Source organism: Musa acuminata, chromosome BXJ2-7, assembly GCF_036884655.1.
Source record: "Musa acuminata AAA Group cultivar baxijiao chromosome BXJ2-7, Cavendish_Baxijiao_AAA, whole genome shotgun sequence".
In the NCBI taxonomy this organism is placed as follows: domain Eukaryota; kingdom Viridiplantae; phylum Streptophyta; class Magnoliopsida; order Zingiberales; family Musaceae; genus Musa; species Musa acuminata.
In genome coordinates this window covers 3,938,127-3,955,663 of record NC_088344.1, presented here as the reverse complement: position 1 = coordinate 3,955,663, position 17,537 = coordinate 3,938,127, and the positions used below count along the sequence as shown (strand labels likewise).

Sequence of the window (17,537 nt, the reverse complement as noted above, 5' to 3'; positions counted from 1 at the left end):
TGATAAGCAACACATTGACATGAAATTTACTCTGATAAAAGGTAATCAGGTCTCAGACATCCTTCCTTCTCTGTATCGACCAAAATATAACAAGAATCAAATATAAATTGTATGGTGGTATTTTAGTTGTGGGGGATGCGCCATGGCATCAGGAGAGCATCTGAGATTCTGCAAACTGCGGAAACCCAGACACCCTCCTCCTCCACTGCTTTGTTCAGTGAAGCCATGCCTCAAAATTAAAAATTAAAACTACTAACAAATGGGCCATAAATCCTCCGACGGAGCAATGGGATTCAACCACCAAAAAATGGTTGTCGGCGCTTGGATTTCCCCGTGATCTAATCAAAAGTCAAAATTACCATCATCTTCAAAAAAAATAAAGGAACTCAAACTGCCTGGCCATCAATAAACACACTTCTCCTTGTCGGTTTTACTGAGAAAGCTGGCAGCTGGTGGGGCAGGCACTCTCTAGTCTACAATCGGATGAATGTTCTGCCGAACCATAGTGATCCGCTTTGCATGACTGTTCAAGTTTGCAGGGCCTTTTTCGCATATACTTCTTCTTGTCTGATGATTTCAAAAGTGACCTCTTCAGAAGACCGTCAGAGACGAGTGATGCTTCACCGGGAATGACAACTTTGTTGCACGCGCAGGAAGATCTGAGATCGGAATGTTCATTGCAGAAACTATTTTCCTTGGGAACAAGAGCATCAGAATGGCTTACAGCTTGGGTTAAACCTTCAGCAGTATCCTGAGACATCTTTCTTACAGGCTTGTCAAGAAAACCACGAGGAAATAGTGGCTTAGGTTTTCCGATGGAACCACTTTCTTGACAGAATGACGCTTTCTTACCTTCATTTCTATAGATCATGATCATGTCCTCCAAATTAGTAGGACTTGATGCACTGCCACTTTCAACTACGTCTTCCAGTCCAGGTACTGAATCATCTGAAGGTTGCAGTCCCATGCTTAAACAAGTAACGGAAGCATTAGGCGCCTCGGCGGTGATTGCAACAGCAACATCCTTGAGATTTAGTGATTCATCCAAAGCACACATGGGCTCTTTGGGTCTCTCTCTAATGTTCTTGGGAGCATGAGGGTGGCTTTGAACACGAGCTTTTTCGGTAGCACCCTGAGACATCTTTCTTCCAGACTCGTGAAGAAAACCACGTGGAAATAGGGGTTTAGGTTTTCCATTGGAATCATTTTCCAGACGTGATGATGCCTTATTGCCTTTGTGTCCATAGGATGTGTCCTCCATACTACGAACTTTGCTGGTAGGATCCAATGCCTTGACAGTTTCCACTGCATCCTCTGATCTAGGTACTGAAGCCTCCGGTCCAATGCTTGAAGTAGGCAGGGAGGCAATAAGAGCCTGCTTGGTGATTGCAACTACAGTGTCCACAAGATTGAGTGATTCATCCAAAGCATACATGGGTTCAGTGGGTTTTTCTCTAATGCTCTTGGGAACAAGACCATCAGAATAACTCTCAACTTGAGTTTTTTCGGCACTAACCTGAGACATCTTTCGCCCAGACTTATCAAGAAAACCAGGGGGGAACAGGGGTTTAGGTTTGCCATTGAAATGTTTTTCCTGATATGAAGATGCCATGTTGCCATCCAAACTATTAACTGTGTCAGCAGGATCGGATGCCCTGCAAGTTCCCCCTGCTTCTTCTGAGCCAGTTATTGAATCATCTGAATCATCTAGTTCCATGCTTGCGGCAGTAGTAGAAGCAAAAGCCTTCTCGGTAGCTGCGGCAATGTCCACAAAATTGATTGATTTATCCAAAGCACACATAAACTCAACGGGTCTTTCTCCAATGCCACTTGCTCCACTTTTTCCCGTACCATTCCCTGCATCGGAACTAAAGGGTTCTTGACATTTTTCTAAATGAACTTCTATGCATGAAATATCTGGCGAATCTAATTGCCTATAGCCAACAGACATGTGATCCTTGGTCACAAAAGAGAAAAGACTATCGTTCCCTTCTTCAAGATCTTCAATTGACGATGAACTAGATGAAGGATCATCAATATCTCCTCTATGTAGGAGCATTGGCTTTACGTCCGAAGATGCACCAGCAACCACATTATCGACAGGTGTATCCACCATAACCACATTGTCCAACTTTTTGACCCTTGAAGAATCAACATGAGCCGAGAACCCTCTGTCATGTCCGCTATCATGCAATTCTGGAACTTCACCAGGATTTGGAAGAGAGATAAGTTTGGGAGAATGGCATGAAGCACTGATGAACTTAGCTACCTCAGAAGTTATTGATGCCTTCTGATCAGTTTCAGGTAATAGTGTATTCCCTGGAGGGCACAGATAAGGCTCTCCGCGAGCAGTTTTCCTGAGAAACAATAGTCACATGAGGCATTCAATCGTCAACATGACATGCTAAGAGAAAAAACAAAGTGTTCTTCCCATGTTTCAGACAATCGCAAAGCATTAAAGGCATTATGAAGATATCTGATGAGCATGAGTTCAACTGCATGAACATTTCTAATTGCAGTAATCAAAAGAACTACCTCTGAGTAAAAATTAATAATTAGGTTTCCATACAAAAGCATCATCTAATTGGTAAAGAAATTAATGCAGTGATCAGTTGAGAAGAAAAAATTATGAACAAAAATAAGTAGATTTCATATTTGCAGCATAATGAATAGTTGAATGTGCTTTTTCCCATGCAGTAGTGCTCGTAAATTCTTCAACAAGAATCCTTTAATGCCACCTTTTCCCTAACAAAAACATTACAAAATGACTAGCTTTACCTGCTATATAAGAGCATATATGCACGTTCAGAAAGAACATCCTCCACTTCCACATTAATGACCTGCAACACAGTTTTTGTCAGGGCAAGAGATCAAATCAATCAAGTCATAGCTAAGAAAACACAAGCTAGTTCCACCTCACAGTCATCAATTCGATACCAACGTCCATGATAATCTTTTGTGTAGCAAATATAGTGGCCAAAGAATGAAGCATTCAGCATGTCCAAGTGAACGACTACAGCATATAGTGTATATATGTCGGTGCCATCACCATCTTCACTCATATATGGAGTAAGATCCAAATTTTGAGGGAAAGTAACTCTCTTATTCAGTTTTCCAAACCTACCACTCTTTGCAAATAGCAAAACAAAAGAAACTTAACCAACAAGCCTTAACAGAACAGTGAAATATATTAAAACAAACAGAGAAGAATAGAAGTTCTCAAAAGAACAGAAAAATCCTAACCTGAAATCTCTTCAGTGTAATTGTGAGAATATTAGGAGCCTGATTAACTGTAAGACGCTTCCAAGCTTTAACATAGTCATTGCACCTAAAGATCAATTTTTTTTTTACAAAGTACTCAATTGTGTATGTCTAAAAGAAAGAAGCATCTAAACCACATAAGCCAAAAGAGACAACAAACATGATGGTACAACAACTGAACAAAGTGTGGAGTCCTACAACATGGACATTGTTTTTGCTGTAGATGAATGATGGCCACAGTGGAAATGTCAAATAACATTGGCATGGATTATTATGTGCATAACATTCACGCATTTTTATAATAATCCAGATTATAAACAACATTTTCGGTTGATAAACTCTAGTAGAGTAGGTTTAGGTTTTAACAAGAACAGTTGACAATCGGAGTAATATTTTCTTGTTTCTTCAGACAATTGGTAAGAAGCCAACATTGTTACACAAGCCCAAGTAGTTCAAATTTCAAAATGATGTACATCGAGTACCTAACTACAGCTAGAAGGGTTCAAACAGTTCGGTGGTTCAAGCTTTTCTGATGGGTAACACTTGTGCCTCTAAATAGCTCGAAGTCCTAGGTTAAGAACAGGCGCAGGCCTAGTTATCTATGTGTAAAGCTATTGGGTCTAGACTATAAAGCACAAAATTTCATTCACATGTAAATTTATGACAAAACAAATTTCTAAATCTTGGCCATTGGGTGACCTCTCTAAATATTTCTTGATTTCTTTGATGGCCTGACGTACCATCCCACCAATGTAACCTGGTTTTTCTCCAAGCAGAATCTTTCTCCCTATATTCTCCAAGAAAACCTCATTATCTGCTGGACGACTACCCAGGGGCAGCATCAACAATGAAAGACAAAGTAATCCTAAATAACAGAAACATAGGAATGCAGACTAGATGACTATCAATAAAGAAAGAACAGGAGGCTTCTGTTTTAAACTAAGCACATTCGATGCTGCAGAGGGTCAGACAATGAATGTGAGTTTTCAAGCTGCAACAAACTCTCTAATGGTTCTTCCACAAGAACAAAAGGCAGTAAACAACTTCTAATTCCTCATCAAGTATTAATTTCCATAATAGAAAACCATTCACAAAGTGAAAACCTGTGAATCATATGCATCAGCACAGGAAACATAAGGGGCACAAGCAGACATCATAGAGAACTATCGTAGGAAAAAGTCATGCTGAAATGTCAATTTAAATTAGTAGTAAATGGTTCCCAGAAGAAATAAGAAATAATTTCAATTCACAACAACTATTACGAAGAAAGCAAAAGGCACCAAATCACAAAAGAATGCAGATTAACTGAACATGCGGAAAATTTTCAAACATGACAAATAAATGTTAGAATTCTTGCAAGTAAACCATTTAAAACCAGTTCACAGCATTTCATTGGTAAATACAGATGCTCACCCATCACATTTGTACTTGTTCTCCCCATCTAACCATTCCTTTATAGTGAATTGATCTAAGCATTCCTTCAAAGATTCGACGTCCCCTTGGATTTCGACAGTCAAATCCATCATATTCTCAAAACGATTAGACACCATGTTGCATTTTGTGCAAGTCACCTGAACATAAATTCAATCATTGTAAGAATAACATTGTGCTTCAGCTTCATGAAACATACTACGACTATAACTTACGAAATTACCAGTAACTCCAGCAGCCTGATATGGAAGGTAAAATTAGTTGTCATAACTTAGTAAGCCTTCAGAAAGAGATCATTAAAAAAAAGTATAAAGAAAATATATCTGGTATCATGTAAGACCTAAGAAATTTATAACATTTACATTATCTCAAACTTCTCATCAATCCATAACAAATATGCAACCCCATGACCTCGTGATCTGAGGGAACTCAACTAAAATTGATTAAACAACAAAGACTTCAGAACATTAAATAAGACAATGAAAGCTCTATGGTTAACTTATATGTTTTGCCAGAATCAAGTTTTTTAATTTCCCGAAAGTCACTTCTCTTGCTCTCTTCTCTTGCTTAGCACCCACTAAACCAAGGTTCACAATTTTATATACCGGTACTATCAGTCGGGGCTTGGACCAGTAGGATACTGCTCCATACCAGTTTACTGCATCTCGAAAAAACCCTTTAAAAGGCTGAAAACCAAAATAAAAACATAAACTATTCACTTCAGTACACAGCCTGCTCTGAGAAATAAGCTCGGTTTACAGTGGCCTATCTCTTCAAAACACAATGTTTGAAACTTAACGAACTGAGGTTTAAGCTTTGCGACAAGAAATTTTATAACATATTCAACTAATTGAACATTGTACCAGATGACTTCCGCAACAATTTGTCACAAAACTATGATCCTCACTGTTAACTTATTGACTAGAAAATGAAATACTTTATTCAACCTTAATGAGATTTCACCGACTTTATTACACTGCAGGTGGGTTTTCAAAATTTTAGTATGTATCATTGGCATGCCTTTTCGGGTGGATGCATGTTCTCACTCAATGTAGTGCAACTGCAACTTACAAGTTCCTGTAGATCCTTCAAAGCTCATGTGAAGTAAATCACACTATCAGTGAGTCAAAGTTCTCAAACTAATAACAAATATTTTATGTTTTAAAGCCCTCACTTGAAATTTCAATGTTCTAACTTTTTGATTCATTATACCATCCACAGAATCACCCCCTAAAAAGATACGGCTAATTAAGGGTTAGGAATCTTTTGAACATTTGCAGTGTGAGTAGTAAATGCAAGAGGATATTCTAGCTGCTAAAACTACAACAATTCTGGAAATGACTCAAGTATCTCGTATTCCAAAATAAGTTTACCTTTTACCACATTATACGATTCTACACTATCTACATTCAAGATTGATAACAAATTAGAATAGCTTCATATTTTACCACAAGATAATACAACTGTCTATCCAATTCTCCAAGGTCAGAAGTATTAGAATTTTATGGCTTTAATCCACATGACGTAACTGAAAGTTATAAACCATCAACCTTCAACGGCCACAAGAAAATCAGCTCTTAAGCCAACCTTATATAAAAAGTGGATACAATATAGCATTCCTATAAAAAAAAATTAAGGGAAAGCATTTGGGTGTTGCAGTATGTGAAAACTCATGCATAGATAAGCAAACTCCCACCGAAAATTCTCTTGCTCCTTGACGTCTCTTTATGATTTATCCTCCTCATTCTTCATCATCTTTGAAATTGTCCCCAAATGTTAGTCTACAAGTTTCTTAATGTGTCAGGCTTCGACCAGCTTAAAGCTACAAGCATGAAATGAATCACAGAACATTAAAATCTCTGACTCAGGAAGTTTCCAAATTCTACAGTATCCCTGGTTAGGTGGATGTCAACACTTATATATATATTTCAAGTATAAAAAAAATTGTAGAGAGTGCCTATTGTATTCTTGAAAAATACTCATGTTGAATGCATATCTCATTTCTTTATTCATATATTTTTTTATTATAAATATTCCTAAACCTTAGGATCCTGTTAATGCCTCGATTACGGCAAATCACTAGAACCGAAATGCATGACATCCTAGGTTAACTGTAGTTAAAGGAACTGGATTGACACCATCCTGATGATTTGTATAGTTAACCAATTTTCTTTTCTTCAGAAAAAGAAAGGTGTCCTCAATTTTGCAATGTACGTGTCCTAAACGGTAGACATGTATGCAAAATTAGTCAAGATGTGTTAGGTAAAGATATGTTTCTGTTTAAATACTGGACCAAATAAGCCATAGTTTTGTGAGATGATAAAGAATATTTGGAAAAGAAAGCTGCAACAGAAAATCCAACCTGAGATTGAAGACGACCACCAAAAATGTATTGAATAAGAGTCGTTTCTTGGGTTCTAGTATCAACAGTCTTCTCACCTCCAAATTCATCAAGGCAAACTGATTGCATTCTATCAATTGCGAACCTAGAAACAAGGCATATTAAAGTGAAATGACAAATAACAAGGGACACAAGGTGTCAGTAATCTTTATTAAGCAAAACAAACACCTCATAAATTCATGAGCATCCTCCTGTCTACCGTAGTCAAGGTTGCCACCAATGTTATGCAAACCAGAAAGAATATTGATAGGTGAAAAAGGATGCATGCTCTCTCTAGCCCTTTGAACATGAAATTGAAGCTCACATAAGAAACACCAACCATCCCTCTTGCTGACATCTAAACAAAGAAAGGCAGTAACAAAGACATCAAAAGACTTAATATATATGAAAGTAATAATCAGAAGATGCCAAATGTCTCCCCACTTACTACATTCTCTACTGTGGGTTCTCTTCAATAAATATGCCATAAGTGGTCGAGTGGATGTGAGACACTGTAGAACCACATTAGCAAAACAACTACACAGGAAAAGAAGTGGAAAAAAAATCAACAATCTAGGCATTTTAATACTTCATTAAAACCCTGATATTCTGACAATCTAGCATAGATCATAAACAACAAAATGTCTGAATTAGCAGGGACTTGAGATGGTCTTGTCAAATAAACCTGTTCCCACAATTCACAAGTCCACAAGGTGTAAATCCTGGATTGTCCCAATTGAAAAGTTTCACGAATTCTTCATAAGGGAAAAGAATCTGAGGGTACACAAAAAGATGGTCATGATTCATAACAAATATCATAAATTAGCTCAAAAAGAATTATTGGGTTCAGAAAATATAATAATATCCACCTTTGTTGATTTTTGGAGGATATTTCTGGTTCCACAAGCTGGCATCAGTGAGATAGAACTAAACTGTTGACTTTCTGATAAAGTAACCTCAACTGTTGACTTTGATTGCTCGCAACAGAACCTACGATCAGATTTCCAATGCTTCGATTGGCATGCCTGTGAACTGAAGAAGAGGGAGCAAACAAATGCTGATATGACTGTGAAATAAAATTAAAAGTTTGGAGAACAATGTAACTAAATGTTTGTCCATAATAATATTTATAAAAACACAAAAAAATATCTTAGCACACTAGCACAAGAACAGATATTTGATAGGTTAATCTATGGAAACACATATAGTAAAATAATAACGTTATCTGTTTGTTAACAATGTGTTCTATGCCTTAGATGTATATGATTTTGAACTGAGCACACTAAATCATCTATTGTTCACAAGAACCTAGTGGAGTTCTTGCACTTCTTCAAAGCAATTATGCAACTTTATTCTTCTTACAATCATTACCGACTTGGCATGATTTGATTGTTTATAAGCTAATTATTTTAGGAAAAAAAAACCGAGCAGATAGAATGTGTGGATCAGCAAGACTAACTGACATAGAAATACATTTATATCTCTAATAAAAAACTAATAAAAAATGCCCTGTGATATGAATGCAACCAAACTAAACAAGAACTAAGGAATGCAGTTATTGTTTCAAATGGAAGAACAAAGTAATAAATATCAAGATCTCCACCAAGAGTGTCACGACTCGACGATGACCAGCCCGTTGAGCTAAACCACTGGCTCAAAATGCTCAGACTGAAGTAAACAATAATACGCCCATCATAACCTTTTAAGCCAATCTTATTCTTAACCCACTTCCCATGTGAAATTAAATTGGGGTGTTACAATCTCCCCCACTTAATGGGGTGTTAAGGGTGTTACAAAGAGGCAAACATAAACTAACTCAAGACAGTTAAAATTTTCAAGTTCAAACCTCAATGTTAAGAAACACAGGTTCAATAATTTTGCTTGATCAAAGGATAAGTTCGAAAATGGCAAATGCATATCAGCAAATTCAATTAATGACAACCTAAACAATCAATTAATTAATCACCGTTCTAAGAACAAGAGTCCTAAGTGATATTCTTGCCAAAGAACCGACAACCTTTTCATCAACTTTCCATCTTAACATCCAAATCTTCTGTCTTAGAGATTCAAGCAAATCACAGAAATAGAACGTTTTTTTGTGCCTACAAGAAATATCTACAAGATGGAAAATTTTCATGACCAAGAACCAACTAACTCCTCATCAACATTTATTTTGTGTCTGATGTGTCGACTGCTTCGACTTCAGTCGGTTAACGAACAAAACAATCCAAATCACTGCGATGCGGTGATGATATGATGGAATGACGAAGAAAAGGAAATCGTTTTTCGATTCCCCTATTCAAGAAATCGAGCAAGGCACAAAAAGGATCATCAAGGACCCACCAGTAGCGCACCGCCATGCACCAGGAGCACTTCTTGGTCGCCGGCCGCCCGCAGGCGGCGCAACCGTCTTCCTCGCCGACATACATCGCCCGCCGCGGCCCTTCGAACCCCGACCCGGCCTCGAAGCCGGCGTCGACGACGAAGTACCTGGAGGCGGCCCGCTTCACCAGGAGGAGCGCTCCTGAGAAGATCAAGATCGCGGAGAGCACGAACCGCAGCAAGGCCGAGGGATCCACCGCGGGGAGCATCTACGCGTCGAATCCCGCTGCTTAACCATGAGATCGGAACCCTAAAAAGGAGCCAATTCCGCCGAGGCTTCTCCCACGCCCCAAGAATTCGAGAATGTGAAGGGTTTGGTGTGTTGGGGTTTCTGGTTTTGTAGTGCATGCAGGTGGTTAAGTCGGTTTTGCTTTGTGAATTTGGGTATTTAATGGAACCATTTAAATCCAATAATTATATTACTCGTAAAAACTGATCATTAACACTTAATACCACTCCTAATAATTCTTATCGACTTTAATTAATAATGCCAATAAGCTATGTATGATTCATGGCCTCTTAGATATTTCTAATTACTATTTTAGATTCATTACACACTCTAATTAATGTTCATGAGTTGAGTTTTCTTGATTAATTAATTAATTAATTTATCTAGTCAATATGTTTGATTAATTGCTCTTCAATTAATATTTAATTTTCTTTGAAGGAATATATGTTGCTCAATATGAACCAACTCCAATCAAATGCATTGAATGCACTATATGACAGCTGAAGATGCAAAAGCAGCTTATTATTATTTTAACCATATAAAATGGACAAGTCCTTCTCAGGACATTTATTTAAATAAAAATTATTATTTATATGTGCAAGGTGGTCTCACTCTACTTGTTTGACTTTGAAGCCTTGTTCATTATGAGACTGATATTGACAACAATACCTACTGATTGTAACACTACTTCAAATTGATGAATGTATTTATCATATTTATGAGTAGGAACACATTTCTTTCACGATAATTTTTGCTAATGCTGAGTAAATCATGATTATCATCCTATATTATTGTAATATAATAATTATATCATCATATCGATTTGATTGTGTATTACAGAATATTTCATCCACTTTGCAACATTATATTATTCACTAAAATATCTTAGTTAATTTTATTTTATAATTTTTTTGATATTTTAAAAGATTTTATTGATTTTAAATATTAGTCTGTTACTGATTTAATTAGTTTTGTTTAAGTCATGCGGTACTCTTGTATATCTATCCGTAGAGAGTCAATATTCTTAAAATCTTTTATGATCTTAAAAGAGAAGATAGGTTCAATGAAGCATTTAACTTATGATCTCACAAATAGTTATTTCAATAAATACTTGATAGATAATGTAAATTATATGTTAGTTTGACAAGTCTCATAGTCCCACATCGAAAAAATCAAGCTTGTTATCTCCTATTTGAACTATAAATAAGGATATGGGCTTTGAAGTCAGAGACACCACAAGAAAATCTAATTGTTTGCTTTAGGCTTTTCTTGTTCAGTAATTTTTTATGTTTTATGACCTAGGAACATCTTTATAAGATATTTATAAAAGTCATGTTTTTATATTAGTGATTTGCTCCTTTTATGTCCGTGGAACCACGTAAATATGATGATGTTCTTGTTGCTTTTATCTTTTCGCTTTATTGTCTTTGTTGGATTGCCAAAATTATCCTTTGGTAAATTTCTTAAGGCTAGCTCTAATATTATAAACATAAACTTTCATCGCGATATATAGTTAATTTTGTTACGATATCCTTTTTGTTCATCAATAAGAATATATAACTAGTTTGAACTTTTTTTTTATCGCTCCAAATAGTAGCATTTCAATTTTTTTTTATTCTCTTTTGTTTTTGTTCTTCCCTTTTTTTTTATTTTTCTAATATGGTCTCAAACTGCCAAAATTATATATTGTCATTGCATCATCATATTGACATTGGCTGTGGAGTACAGCATAAAGCAGGAAGGAATTCCAACCTCGAGTCAAACAAGCAGATATGGTCAACTCAAGTCAAAGTTAAGCCAACTTGGTGGCTTTGCTTGCGGATTTCAGAATATGAGTCAAAATATGGTGTTCTACTCCTTGCTGATGAGTTGGTGAAAGTTGAGTCAACCTTAATGCACAGGAACCATAATAGGTTTCATGTTGTGTGAGTTGGAATTTTGTTGACTTTGGGGCACATCAGGACTCATCTTGATGCTGTATCATTCACATTTAGCTTCAAGGCTATGGAACTCTTCTGTGCATCAATTCTATACCCATGGACTAAGGAGATTGAATTGGATTAATCCTATAGTTTCTAATTGAGATTTAAGGGCTATCAATAATACTAGTCCTAGAGTTCAATATATATTGGGTTCTTTATTAATCGTTTAAGTTTTTAGGATTACCGATGACCTAATTAAAATCTTTTTTATAGAGTTTAAGTTGAATCCTATATTTGTTCCTTTTTATTTTATTCGTCGCATCACTAATACTTATCGACTTTACTTGAGATTCATACACTCGATTACATATAAAGTTTTTATAAATACGAAACCGTAAATCATTTAGAAGAATAACGTAATGTAGGAGGCTTTTTGCTAGTGCGCGATAACTTAAATCTCGATAAACATATAAGTAAATCATGATGTTAGGATTTACTCTTTCTCCCATAAGTAAATCATACCAAGAAATGATATGGGTGGTCTCCTCTTTATTATTCAGCTATATTTTTGCAAGATAAACAAGCCAGACTGCAACCCTTTGATCCAATAGTGGAAGCAATAGAACTGCTTGCACTATTGATTCTATCCGCAAAGGGAGTCATAGTACTTTAGCACACATATGATATGAGATTCCCATGTTGTACCATAAAGTATGATGGTTATCCAAGTCTCTCATGATGAAAGCCTCTGCTTTGCTGAGGGAGACAAGCACTCAGCCCACAGAATGCCTTTCTTCTTGTCAGAATGTGATAGGAGAGAGTTGGTGTAAGGAGGCATATATGACTTGGGGCTGGTTCCACCATCATCATTCCTTCTTCACCTCCATGGCCATGGCTTTGTGAGACACCTTGTTATCCAACCTCAATGTTCTCCTCATCTGGTCTTCTTCTTTGCATACCAGATGCCTCAGCAAACAACATAAATTAGTAATCCACCTGTGAGTGGTGCCTGAGAAGCTCCTCATCAGTGACTGCCTTGTGTCCTCCTCACATTTCACCAAGAAAGGGACCTGCACACACTCGAGCCTTCATAATGCTGCAGCCAGTTGATTCCACTTTGTTATGGGCTCCTATGTGGCAGGCAAAACAGCCAATGAGATGGCAGTGTTGCCCCTCCATGAATGTGGGAAATTGCCCAACAATGTTGCAGGAAAAATGTAGTGCAGGGTGATGACAGATTCCACTGTTCCACTGCAGTCTCTGACTGACATCAACTTAAGAACCTCATCTGCTCACTTCGACAATTAAGCAAACACATAGCGGGTCTGCTTTATCCAAGCAATAACAGCGGCTTCCCCTTCCTTCCAAATACCCAAGGGTATGCAGTACAAGAGGTGGAGGAATAGAAATGCTTTCTTGTCACATGTCTTTCATGCAAAAGGGAGCAGATGCAGAACACATAGACAGTGACACATTAAATCCAAACCCAGAGCAGATATGATGCATTAATCAAGTCAAAATTTCATGTTTGGAGGAGTCTGAGTGGGGTGCCTGTTCTTGCTGGAGCAAGAACTCAATATATCTTTTTGGCACTTGATTGGCCAATTGGAGCAGAAGAAAGTGTAATCCATCTCCCTTTTCCTGACAATTCTCATGCAAAAACTCAATCAATCAACAACAAAACCCAGATGTCCCTAAATGCCAAGGCAACATGGAGAGAAAGAGAGAGAAAAAGAAAGATTATCCAATCCTAAACTTGTTTGGTGCACCCTAAAGAAGTGTTAAATTAGACAAAGATGGTGGCATATTTGGGACTCCAATCCCCTCACATCAAATCACACCAAGGGATGCAAAAGAGAAAGCAAGAGAGCCCACCAATTCCCATTACCTAAATCATCATGCTATCTGAAGGTTTGTCCTCACCACCCTCTCTCACTCTCTGCTCTCCATCACAGTGCCTACTAATTCTTTTGGATAAGTTCAACATCTAACAGCATCCAATTAGATATCCACACATCTTTAATCTTGGCATCACCCAAAGTGAGATCCTCAAATAATAATTTTTTTATGTCTTTAAAGAGTGAGGGGGGGAATATATGTTAGATTATGTTAGTTCCCATGGCATGCTTTTTGATTAACTAGATTTACATAATAGTGAAGTGTTATCAAGATCATCAAGATAATTTGTCTCTTGCATGTTGCTTGCAAAATGCAAAACAAGATATGCTTGTGATTTAGATTAAAATGCCAATAATATAATTTATGAGTTATCAAGCAATGAATTGACAACTCCAAATTACATCAGTCTGGTAAAGTATCAAAGGAGATATGGAGATTATTAGTGTGATTCATATCTCAGACAACTTAAAGAGGGAAGATGTGTGAGAGATATTTCTTTAAATGCAGGCATTAAAGAAAAAAGGACCTTTTTTATTTTTAAAAGTATTTTTTTTGGCTCAAAATTGCTGAATAAAGCATTTGTACAGTGTCATTAAGGGAATCAAAGGCAGAAGAAACAAGTAAAAGCACATACGTCTTTATCAGCCTAATAGGATCTTATTCAGCACCACAACTCCCTTTATAAATGCATTGCCACTTCCTTGCGCATTGCTTCATTCTCAAGTCACCACTCTCTCTCTCTCTGTCTCTCTCTCTCTCGTTGTGATTTCAAGGGGAGCATTATGAGGACGGGTGGAGTTTACAACGCAAACGGCGGCGCAACCATGGCAAAGGCGCCGTCCATGGCTCCCGGCGGGCCTCATTCCGGGTGGCACTCGCCGGTTCCCTACCTCTTCGGTGGGCTGGCGGCGATGCTCGGCCTCATCGCGCTCGCCCTTCTGATCCTCGCCTGCTCCTACTGGAAGCTCTCCAGCTACCTTGAATCCGGCGACGGTGCCGACCAGCCTAACCACGAGAAGCCCAGCGACGGCTCGGCCGGCAAGGAGACCGCCTTCGTGGAGGAGAGTGTCCTCGTCATCATGGCCGGCAACAGTGCCCCCACCTTCCTCGCCATTCCCACAGCATCCCGCTCCGTTTCGCTTGCAGGCAACAGCACTGCTGCTAACACCGACCTCGATGAATCAAACAAGCAGGAGGACACTGACATGACTCGGGACTCGCGACCCATGGAAGGTGGCCACAGCCAGCACCAAAGCCAAAACCAAGAACTGTAGCTGAGAGTTCCCTTTCCCCCTTTACCTTATGGTGGATAGGATTCGCGTTCGTTTAGTGCTTTTTCCAGTTGTATTTAACTTGCATGATTCGGGAGTGTAAATTCTTGAGTAGGACATGAATGAAGCTTCGTTCTCTGAACATTTCTGTGTGCTAAAAGCGTAGTGGAGATAATGGAGAGATCATCGAAACCCTTTCGAGTAAAAACTTGTCTTGGCCACGGTTTAGTACCAAGCTAACGGCAGGAACAAGAAGAGGAGGAGGAGGAGGAGGCAGGGGAAATGGAGAGACGAAGGTGTGGACAGTGCAAGAGAGGATGACGACCGGCACGCGTGTTCAAGCAGCGAGAAAGACAAAGCAAGTAACGCTACCGAGGCCCCGGCGACAGCTAGCTTCAGGATATTTGGATATTTACGACAAGATAATTTTGACAATACAATAAAATAATAAAACAAAAAAATAAAAATGACAAGAACATCATATTTATGTAGTTCGATCAATTAACTTTGATCTACATGGAGGAAAGATGAGCAAATCACTATTATGAAAAAGGGACTATTATAAATATCTTAGGAAGATGTTCCTAGGCCATAAAACACCCGAAAATACTAAACAAGAAAAACCCAAAGTATAAGTCCAAACTATTTAACTGAGTATGGACTTGAACCAAAGTAAACACTTAGGTTTTCTAGTGGTGCATCTGACTTCAAAGCTCAGGCCCTTATTTATAATTCCAATACGAGACAACAAGTCTGATTTTCCTAATGTGGGACTATGGGACTTGTCAAACTAACAAATCTCCACCTTGGCATGTCCCAACAAAACTTTCTCCACCTTGGCATGTCCCAACAAAACTTACTCCACCTTCTTCATAACAGCCCTAATGGGCAATCACTAACAATGAACACCAACCAAGTTCAAGCACTGCTTGAACTTGTAAACCGGAAGAGGCTTCGTATGAATTTTTTGAACAAGGACTTTTCCCTCAGCAATGATATCCCGAATAAAATGAAACTTCACATCGATGTGTTTTGTCCTCTCATGATACATCTGGTCTTTAGTCAAATGAATAGCACTTTGACTATCACAGTAAATTGTAGTAACACTTTGATGCAGACATAATTCGCTGAATAATCCTCTTAACCATAAAACTTCTTTGATCGCCTCTGTCACTGCCATATATTCTACCTCTGTAGTAGATAAAGCTACGACAAGTTATAAGGAAGCTTTCCAACTAACTGCACAACCGCCAACGCAAAATACATAGCCTGTCAAAGATCTTCGTTTATCAAGATCTGCAGCATAATCAGAGTCGACGTAACCAACCAAATTGTCACGATTTTTCCCAAATTCCAAACAAGCATATGAAGTCCATTGCAAGTATCTGAGAATCCACTTCACAGCCTGCCAATGTGTTTTACCCGGGCGAGACATATATCTACTAACCACACTGACTACTTGTGAAATATCTGGACGAGTACAAACCATTACATACATAATACTGCCGATGACACTAGAATATGGAACTTTCACCATATATTCTTCCTCTTCAACTGACTGTGGTGACTGAGCAGCACATAGCCGAAAATGGCTAGCAAGAGGAGTACTAGCTGGCTTAGCATTTTTCATGCCAAACCTCTCCAAGACTTTCTTGAGGTAATTTTTCTGAGTCAGAAATAATTTTTCAACTCCTCGATCTCTTTTGATCTCCATGCTAAGAATTTTCTTAGCTGCTCCCAAATCTTTCATCTCAAATTCACTACTCAGTTGCATTTTCAAAGTGTGAATTTCTGACAAATTCTTAGCTGCAATAAGCATGTCATCAACATAAAGCAACAAATATACAAAAGAGCCAACTTCCGGAAGTAAACACAACTATCATACATGCTCCTCGTGTAACCATAACCCAACATAAAAGAATCAAACCTCTTATACCACTGTCTTGGAGACTGCTTCAATCCATACAAGGATTTCTTTAACAAGCAAACATGGTCTTCCTTACCATCAACTTCAAATCCATGAGATTGCTCTATATAAATTTATTCTTCAAGTTCATCATGTAAGAAAGCTGTCTTGACATCAAGTTGCTCCAATTCCAAATCATACATGGCAACTAAAGCAAGCAAAACACGAATAGAGTTATGTTTAACAACAGGTGAGAATACGTCATTAAAATCAACACCATGTACATGACTATAGCCCTTTGCAACCAATCGTGCTTTGTACCTTGCATCTTCAACCCCTGGAATACCTTCCTTCCTTTTGAAGACCCATTTGCATCCAACAATTTTCTTACCCGAAGGCGACTTCACAAGATCCCAAGTTCTATTCCGATGGAGAGATTCAATTTCTTCATTCATCGCATCAACCACTTAACGGAATTATCACAAGAAACTGCATCTGAGTAGCAAGTAGGCTCACCAACTTCACTTGTCTCTTCTGCAACAAATAAAGCATATGCAACCAAATTTGCATATCTTTGTGGTGGTCGAATATCTCTCCGTGGTCTATCCTTGGCTATGGAATATTGCTCTTCCTCTGGATCATCTGCGTCAGTAGACTCGGGACCACCTACTGGCATTCTTTGAGTAGAAGAGTTCGACTTAAAGGAATCAGACCTACCAATCTCAAGCTCCACCTACTTCTGCGCACTATCATTTGTACAACTAGTAGAATCCTCTTTAGAAGATAACATAGATAATTCATCAAAAGTAACATAGATAATTTATCAAGATGCGAGAGTATAGATGTACCTTCAATC

The 17,537-nt window shown here is 38.1% G+C and overlaps 2 protein-coding genes across 3 annotated transcripts; one reads left to right on the top strand and one right to left on the bottom strand.

Moving 5' to 3' along the window:
* On the bottom strand, positions 1 to 9,801 carry LOC135616707 (ubiquitin carboxyl-terminal hydrolase 19-like). 2 transcript variants are annotated; one of them, XM_065116192.1, is made up of 11 exons: positions 9,416 to 9,801; positions 7,942 to 8,104; positions 7,758 to 7,846; positions 7,521 to 7,609; positions 7,262 to 7,430; positions 7,055 to 7,178; positions 4,675 to 4,832; positions 3,244 to 3,328; positions 2,916 to 3,128; positions 2,779 to 2,840; positions 1 to 2,357 (listed from the first exon to the last, which is right to left on the bottom strand). In XM_065116192.1, exons 1-11 carry the CDS (start codon positions 9,661 to 9,663, stop codon positions 431 to 433), a joined length of 3,327 nt encoding a protein of 1,108 aa, XP_064972264.1. In that variant the 5' UTR covers positions 9,664 to 9,801; the 3' UTR covers positions 1 to 430. The 2 variants fall into 2 exon arrangements, with proteins under 2 accessions (XP_064972264.1, XP_064972265.1); XM_065116193.1 differs by lacking the exon at positions 2,916 to 3,128.
* A 4,405-nt stretch (positions 9,802 to 14,206) lies between these two features.
* LOC103990585 (protein GLUTAMINE DUMPER 2) lies at positions 14,207 to 14,917 on the top strand. The gene has a single exon (XM_009409774.3). The coding sequence runs from the start codon at positions 14,287 to 14,289 to the stop codon at positions 14,776 to 14,778; it is 492 nt and encodes a 163-aa protein (XP_009408049.2). The 5' UTR covers positions 14,207 to 14,286; the 3' UTR covers positions 14,779 to 14,917.
* The last annotated feature ends 2,620 nt before the right edge of the window (positions 14,918 to 17,537 follow it).

Excerpts from the sequence above, each read along its gene's own strand:
- LOC103990585 (XM_009409774.3), top strand. The coding sequence starts at position 14,287 with ATGAGGACGGGTGGAGTTTACAACGCAAACGGCGGCGCAACCATGGCA.
- LOC135616707 (XM_065116192.1), bottom strand. The coding sequence starts at position 9,663 with ATGCTCCCCGCGGTGGATCCCTCGGCCTTGCTGCGGTTCGTGCTCTCC. Across the intron at positions 8,105-9,415 it reads TGCATGGCGGTGCGCTACTG|TTCACAGGCATGCCAATCGA; the intron begins GTGGGTCCTTGA and ends CCTCTTCTTCAG. Across the intron at positions 2,841-2,915 it reads ATCGAATTGATGACTGTGAG|GTCATTAATGTGGAAGTGGA; the intron begins GTGGAACTAGCT and ends ACTGTGTTGCAG.